We start from the raw sequence: 8,642 nt of genomic DNA on the forward strand, positions 1-8,642 counted from the left end.
CCGTACGAGTGTCTTTCCAGTTCGTCCAGTTGGAGGTGCATTCATATGTACCTATTCGTACAATATGGGATATATATCTCTTGTTGCTATCACAACAACTCTCTTATATTTGGCGCAAGGTAAGCCTCATTTCTCAAACCTGTAAACGGATCTGAAAAGACACATCTTTGTGCTTTTGTTACATAGATTTTTAGCAGGATTGTATATGACTTAGATCTGGTGAACATTTTATGAGACAAACAGGAGGCATGACCTGTAAAGTGTTCTTCATAGCGAATCAAAGTCTTTCAGATTGTTTCCCAGATAAATGTTACATAAAGAGTTTCATCATGGCGACACTGGAACCAAACCATTTTTTATATTAATGATGAAGATATCCAGACACAGACACAATCACAACAGACCATTATTGCAACAATGTGGTCATTATAATAACTTTTATGTAGTGGTAACAATATGTTTCTTTAACACAGCAACAACCAAACTGCACAATTGTCAATGACTGTAGTGTTAATCAACTTGCACAAAATTATTCCATGGCAAAAAATTGAAGAATTAGATTTAGCCCCGTCATCCAAATCATAAATCATAAGTTTCTTCCAAAGTAATTTTTAACCAATGAAGTCATGTCAAGTTCTATTGGTCAAAAGTATATAGTTCTTAATAATTAATTCTGGATAGATAGTGAGATGTTTTTGGTTTTTTTATTGCAGCAATATCCTTGTGTTCGTTCAATGCCACAAATGTGCACTGCCTTCCATGCAGTGACATCTGTCCACCCAATACAAACACCTGCTTTTCGTGTCCAGCCAACTGTGACCATTCTTGCGAGTCTGTGTGCAGTCCGTGGTGCCTTCACGGAACATGTCAGTACCAGAGAGCACAACTCATGTGCTCCAAGGGATGCCGAGATGGGCGGACAGGAATAGCTTGTCAAGAGTTTTGTCCGCATGACTGCCAAATCTGTGATCAGTTTACATCAAAATGCAAAGAAGTTAACCGGAGTCCTCCAAACCAAGGTACATCATCTGGTACGTCTCCTTAGTAGTTCAAGCCAAACAAAAATCCAATGTGGAGAATGTTTTATTATACTTAAGCAATGTCACAAATCTATTGTGTGGGGTTATTGAACTGAAATCTATTGTGTGGGGTTACTGAAACATATGCTTCACAACATATGTAAAGAAAAGGAAAAGGCAAGTACACCCCTCATTGCTTGCTCATCTATAACGAATATCACTGTTTATGATATTTGATTGAATAACTGCGATTCAGAATTCCACTTAATATTTGCTTTGATCTTTTGTTGACGATATATCGGTTTTTGTGATTACATACAGCGTATTTTACATAAGCCGTCATTTCATAGTGTGTCATTGTTTGTTGAATAATGTTATCTATTGTCTAACCTCCTAGGCATGTTTAGTTGAAGAACATAAACAGATTGTCAGTATTATAATATGCCAACATTGACTGTACATGATCTCAATCAAATGTGTTTGCCTGGAAGCTAGGTAATCTAAATCGTCAGCAAAATAGATACACTAATACACTCCTGTAATTTGAATGCAGTTGAAAAACAGACAAAGGAGGAAAGTACTGAAGATAATGTGTACATCCTTATCATTTCCTCAGAACGTCTATGGCAGGTGATTGGCCCTGTGTTAGCTGTCGCTGCCCTAGTGGTTACCACTGGTGGGGTTTGTTATAAGAGAAGACGAGCACTCAGATGTGTCAACAGGTAATATATAAAGAAATACACCGGTGAGATCTGTACAATACTCCGACCTTCTGTCCGTGTCACACCTGTGCTGCACGTGTTAACACAGGACGTTCAGCGTCGTATTGCCGTAATTTCAAACAGCGTAAAGTATGTCAGTTGAAAACATTTCCTTTAAGAAGTATCCAATCTATTGTTATGCAGCCAGAAAGTGAAACATATTCCTGTTGTACTAAATTTATCAGGCACCCGTGGCGAGCCACCTCCTCGTGGTGGGTACTGGGTCACGCGAAGAGCTCGCTGACACCCCCGTTGTGGGCCCGGGGGGATATTTGGTCCACCAACGGTGGAGGACGGGAGTCTACGGGTTGGGTGCACTGGGAGCCTGTAACCGTGTTTCATTTGCTCAACGCGCCCCTTCGACCCGTACTTCACCTAGACGGGAAGTTGAATGGACCCGGTTCAACCAATCGGCTGGTAATGCTAAGCCCTGTACGTGTAAATTTGGCTGCACAAATTTGAGACAATATTTACAAATTTCAAAAGGCAGTGGCTCATGGGCCAATCTGGTGGAATTATTGATCTTTTGTATTTTTTCTGCTGGAGTATATCATCCGAGTATCCTTGCTGCCGGAGATCCGCTTGTGTTTAGCATTGTCCTTGTGATACTCCGTGATGGGTGGGGAGCTCGGATGATGAACGACTATATACACTTACAATGGACTACGAAACACCCTCTAAGAAAACAAAACGTCCCCACGACACTGATGACGAACAACGACCCTCGACATTAGTTGATTACTGGCCACGTTCCCTGATTGTTGAGACTTTGGATAAGACTCCCTTGAAACTAAATCGTTTCGCGATTTTAAAAGGCGTTTATGGCATAGCAGGAGAAGTCAAGAATGTTCAGAGGTTGCGTTCAGGATCCTTGTTAATTGAATGCAACAGGAAACAGCAAGCAATGAACCGACTATCAACAGATATGTTTGTTGGTATTCCCGTTAAGATCTCTGCTCATAGAACTTTGAATACTAGCAAAGGGATTGTAAGAGACAGGGATCGCCTCTTTGCTGAGATGACAGAGATTGATATCGCTTCTGAGATGAAAGACCAAGGAGTGTTATATGTCAGGAGATTTACAACCCGCAAAAATAATGAAACAGTTCCAACAAACACTTATCTCTTATCGTTTTCAACGCCAAACCCTCCTCAATCAATCAAGGCAGGTTACTGTAATGTGAACGTTGGATGTGTACATACCTAGTCCTCTGAGGTGTTTTAAATGTCAAAAGTACGGACATGGAGTGAATAATTGTACATTGTCTGTTATTTCTGCTCACTGTTCTGAGAATACACATGTAACAAAAGATTGTGACAATAGTTATAAAAAATGCACCAACTGCCACGGAAGTTTTTGGGAAAAAACAGATGGAAATAAATCGGGTTAAATATACCAGGAATGTCAGCTTTGCTGACGCCAAAAAACTTGTTCAGTCTAGAGAACACAGTGAAACCTATGCCTCTATCGCCAGCACATCAACCGAAACAGAGGCAGATCCCCAATCAACCCTCCTAAAAGATAGTTCATTCTAAAAAAAACTAGTACAGTGGAATTGAAGAGGCTTACGGTCCAACTTTAATGAGTTACAGCTTCTGGTCCAAGATTTTGCACCATCGACTTTCTGTCTGCAGGAAACCTATTTGGAGCAGACAGATACTTTTGATTTACGGCATTTTGTTGCATAACATTATTTTTCACCTCCGGGTGACAGAGCCACTGGGGGATCTTCCATCCTTGTTAAACAGGATGTTATACATGGTCCTGTACCACTCGCAACAAACCTCCAAGCCGTTGCAGTAAGGCTTACTCTTCATGTTACCTTTACACTATGCTCTTTGTATATTCCGCCTTCTTCGACACTCCAACAGTCAGATCTGCAAGCTCTCTATGACCAACTTCCTAAACCTTGTATTATAATGGGCGATCTCAATGGCCATAAACCGATATGGAGTGGTTCAAACACTAACTCAAAAGGTCAAATACTGGAAGATTTTATCTCCAATAATGATTTGTGTATTTACAATGATGATTCTAGCGCTTACCTGCACCCTGCAACTGGCACCTACTCTTCTCTAGATTTGTCTCTTTCAGATTCTAGGCTACTTAAGGAATTTGAATGGTCGGTCCACAATGACCTCTGTGGAAGTGACCATTTTCCAACTATCTTAGCAGAAATTAATCCTTCTGACTCTCCATCATATTCGAGATGGAATTTTTCCAAAGCAGACTGGTCTTTATTTCTAGTTTTATGCAATTGCTAATGAGTGTATACCCAAGTCCTCTACAAATCCACATGTACGGAAACCATGGTTTACTACAGATTGTATACAAGCCAGGAAAGCGAAGAAAAAAGCAGAAAAATATTTCCGCCATCACCCAACTGTCCACAGCAACGCGAAAGCACGTCGTACCTTCAAACAAAACAAACAAATCCTGGAGGAACTATGTCTCCAAAAAGTATGGAACATGGTTTAAAGAATTAAAGGTAATTGTTCAAAAGCTGCTGTTCACCATCTTAAAAATGGGATAATTTAATTACTGACACATCTGAAATTGCAAATAAACTTGGCGAAACACTTGCCAAAAATTCATCATCGGCGAATTATGTCCCTTAGTTTCAGAGATATCAGAAACAACAGGAAAAGACAAAACGTAATTTCGATTCAAATAACGGGGAAGATTACAATGAAGTGTTTTCTTTACATGAGCTACATACGGCTCTTGAGCAAGCTCATGACACTGCAACAAATGATGATAATATGCATTACCAGCTACTGAAACATATTTGATGACACTTTTTGGATATATTTGACAAAATATGGACGTCTGGCAAATTTCCTTCTTGACGGCGAAATGCCATTGTAGTTCCAATACCAAAGCCTGGTAAGGATCATACAGATCCGTCGAATTATAGACCAATATCGTTATCTAGCTGTATCTGCAAAACCATGGAGCGTATGGTTAATAATAGATTAGTTTGGTATCTTGAAACCAATAACCTTATCACAAATATTCAAGGTGGTTTCAGGAAAAATCATAGTACCATTGATCATTTGGTACGTTTAGAATCCTTTGTTAAAAATGCTATAGTCAATAAACAACATGCTGTATCAATTTTCTTTGATCTTGAAAAGGCTTACGATACCTCCTGGTAGTATGGCATTTTTAAGGATCTACATGGTTTTGGTTTGAGAGGCCGTTTGCCTCTTTTTATATCACAATTTTTAAAAGACAGGCAATTTCAAGTTAGTGTGGGTTCACCCCTGTCTGATCATTATAAACAGGATCAGGGTGTTCCCCAGGGCAGTATTTTGTCGGGGACCTTATTTAGCATTAAGATCAATAATTTATCCAAGGTTTTAAATGATTCCATTGATGGATCACTTTTTGTGGATGATTTTAATGTTTCCTGTCGCCGTAAAAATATCATACCTTCGAACGGCAACTGCAGTTATGTTTAAATAAAATAAATAAATGGTGTCTTGAAAATGGTTTTAGGTTCTCAAAGTCGAAAACTAACTGTATACACTTTTGTAGGAAATATAAACCGCATAAAGACCCTGAACTATATTTAAATGTCACTCCCATTAAAGTTGTAAAAGAGGCCAAGTTTCTGGGTCTAGTTTTCGACTCCCATTTAACTTTTTTGCCGCATATTAAATCCCTCAAAGCCAAATGCCTGAAAGCACTCGATCTGTTGAAAGTTGTTTCAAACTCAAAGTGGGGAGCGGATCAAGCTACCCTCCTCCACTTATATCGATCACTGATCCGTTCAAAACTCGATTATGGCTCCATCGTATATGGTGGAGCCTGCGAAAACAACCTTAAACTATCAGATTCTGTCCACCACCAAGGTCTAAGACTTTGTCTTGGGTCTTTTCGAACTTCACCTATTGACAGTCTTTACGTTGAGGCAGATGAACCATCTCTTACACAAAGTCGTATAAAATTATCCTTACAATACATTACTAAATTACACTCTAATGAATCTAACCCTGCATATAACTGTGTGTTCAATCCACTTTAAGGGGATTTGTATGACAAGAAGTCTTCTCTGGTTCCACCTCAAGGGCATGGAATTAAAACCTTTCTTTCTTCGGCCGGCATTGAGCTGAAAAACATAGCTCCCTCCCGTCTTCTTTCTTCTTTCTTCTCCTCCTTGGCAGTTGGTTAGGCCTCAAGTCGACCTAACATTAATTTCATTTAAAAAATCAGAAACTAATGGATTACAGTATAAACAAGAATATAATCAATTCAAAACTAAATATAGCAGTTACAAAACCTTATTTACAGATGGTTCGAAGGACGGTGGTGCAGTAGCTTGTGCCACTGTCATTGGATCCAGAACAATATCTTCTAGAATGCCAGATAACAGTTCTATTTTTACAGCTGAAGCAAATGCCATACTAACGGTTCTAAATATATTCAAAGACAACCTAAACGTAAACAATATATAATCTATTCAGACTCTCTTTCTTGCCTTCAGGCTATTAAACATATTTCTTGTAAACATCCACTTTTAATAGAAATTATTGAATTGTATGATGATCTTGCTACTGGCCAATGCGATATCGTTTCTTGTTGGTTACCCAGCCACGTTAGCATTTCTGGGAATACACTGTCTGACCTTGCTGCTAAGGCAGCACTCAAGCAATCTGTGACACCACTTCTTATTCCCTACACTGATTATAAAGGTACCATTAGGTCTTACATCCGTGATCTGAAGCAGAAGAGGTGGGAAACTCAAGTAGGTATCAACAAATTACATGAAATAAAACCCTACATTGGTTACACTTGTCAGTCAAGATTTGAAGAGGTCATCATGCGACGATGTCGTATTGGCCACACACGATATACACATGAATATTTGCTTAAAGGTGAAGATCCTCCGTTTTGTATCCCTTGTGATGAAAGAATCACAGTCAAGCATCTCCTGCTTTACTGTGTGGAATATTCCATCACAAGGGATAACTATTTGAAATCAAGAACTATGAAGGATCTTTTTAGTAATGTTAGTGCTCATTTAATCATTGCGTTTTTGAAAGAATTAGACCTGTTACATGACTTGTAAATAGATTAATATTTTATGATTGGAAGTTGAATTAGCAACTAAGATTGTTAGTGGCTGTATCCTCGAAGGGGGCTGAAGTATCGTAAAATTATTGTCCTCTTGAGAGGGTACGTAAGTCCCAAAACGGTGTAAGTTAAATTTAATCTTCCACGTTTTTAATCGTAGAATATGTGTCATTTTAATTTGTGGCTAATCTTGCATACAGTCGCCAACAGCTGAGGGGATGGTGTAAATCCAGCAAGGGACCATGCAGGTAGCAGGGCTACTCTAAGTATGGTATGGTGATCTACCCTCTGTTGTTGGCGACCTATGGCCTGTTTTTGTATTGTACTGTCCAAATAGTGATACCATATTTTTTTAAGTTTCCATGCTAGTTTTAATACTAACTGTGATAGTCTAGTGGTTTTACTCTCCTTCGTCGACAGGGTCTTCATGATATGCATATATATTCTCACGATATGGCTGCAATATTGCCGATGTGACGTTAAATATTGACTCACTCACTTCACTCACTAAATTTATCATACTTTGTTGAATCGTTTTTGACGCGTCTTGAATACTAAAATATTATGTAAAGCCTTGAATGATAATGACTTATGATAGGATGAATTTATTATAGGCCACTGACCATTCAAACACGTAACATCTGTGGGGAGTCTGGACACAGGCCTGAGGTGAAGGAAGATGTCCCGGGAAATATATACGTTCAAAGTGTGCAGATGTCTGGCTATGCGGATCAGGGTCCTGTGTATGCTATACCCGACCCCACCCAGCGTAGAGAGGATAAGGAGAAGTACAAGTATCTGACACCAGTTCCGCAGAATCTTTCCTGAGAAACCTTCCTACAGTTGACACGCAATGTTACGGGTTGACATACACTTGTTTCGATCGTCGTTGTTATGTTTTAGCTAAATATATTCATACTGTCGTGAGCCAGTATAAGCTTTAAGTCAATGACGTGTATCTTATAGAATGCTAGCCTTCCCTTGTTCAATCCAAGCGACATTATTCTGTAAGACTAGATTATTTTTCAGGCGTGTTCGCCAATGAACATATTTGCCAGGAGACTTTTGTTAGGGACAGTTGTTCAAGTCCATTTCTCATACACTAACCACGCCGAAGTGACTCTTTTTATTGTCCCAAGTGATAACTGCATGTTATCGAGTGATTATTCAAAGTGATCCGCGGATATCCAGTTTTAACCCGTTTGTCAAGTTTAGCTCCAGTAATTTTCAATTGTCCTGAGACAAGTTGGTCTCTAGGTCAAGTACCCGTAATTTCTAGAAGTCTACAGTGTCCATGCTCGGTTCAAGTAATTTTATTCTCTAGAAATAGGTTTTAATTCGGAAGTGTTCGCTTGACTGTAATTGTCCTTCAAAGGTCAGTGATGTCTTGCTCCATCAGGTCGTTCAGATAATTTAGCTAATAATAAAACTGTGTACTAATACCATGGTTTTTTTAGTTTTATTTTCTTCTTATTTCACTTGGGTCTATTCCAGATTCGGCCTGATCATGTTTCGAAGGCCATATCTCTGCTTTTGGGTTCTTTCAAACTGTCACCATGCGATACGATGATAGAGCATGTGTTTATGAAAAGCAACGGTAAACCTACACTCAGCTGCACATTTCCAACGTTACCAGTGTAGTCATACGTTATTCCACTTATACATATATACATACATACATATACGTATTCCTATTGTACCCATTTGCTATTTTGGGGAATCCCGGAAACACATGAATACTTCTACTTTGGCATCGCGAAGTTGCATCGCGAAGTTGTGTGT

The 8,642-nt window shown here is 39.1% G+C and overlaps 1 protein-coding gene across 2 annotated transcripts; it reads left to right on the forward strand.

Moving 5' to 3' along the window:
- LOC137273024 (uncharacterized) lies at positions 1-8,302 on the forward strand. Of its 2 annotated transcripts, none has more exons than XM_067805465.1 (4): positions 1-119; positions 714-1,031; positions 1,636-1,741; positions 7,475-8,302. In XM_067805465.1, exons 1-4 carry the CDS (start codon positions 65-67, stop codon positions 7,686-7,688), a joined length of 693 nt encoding a protein of 230 aa, XP_067661566.1. In that variant the 5' UTR covers positions 1-64; the 3' UTR covers positions 7,689-8,302. The 2 variants fall into 2 exon arrangements, with proteins under 2 accessions (XP_067661566.1, XP_067661567.1); XM_067805466.1 differs by having other exon boundaries at positions 42-119; positions 714-1,019.
- The last annotated feature ends 340 nt before the right edge of the window (positions 8,303-8,642 follow it).

Source organism: Haliotis asinina, chromosome 2 (genome assembly GCF_037392515.1).
Source record: "Haliotis asinina isolate JCU_RB_2024 chromosome 2, JCU_Hal_asi_v2, whole genome shotgun sequence".
Taxonomy (NCBI): Eukaryota; Metazoa; Mollusca; class Gastropoda; order Lepetellida; family Haliotidae; genus Haliotis; species Haliotis asinina.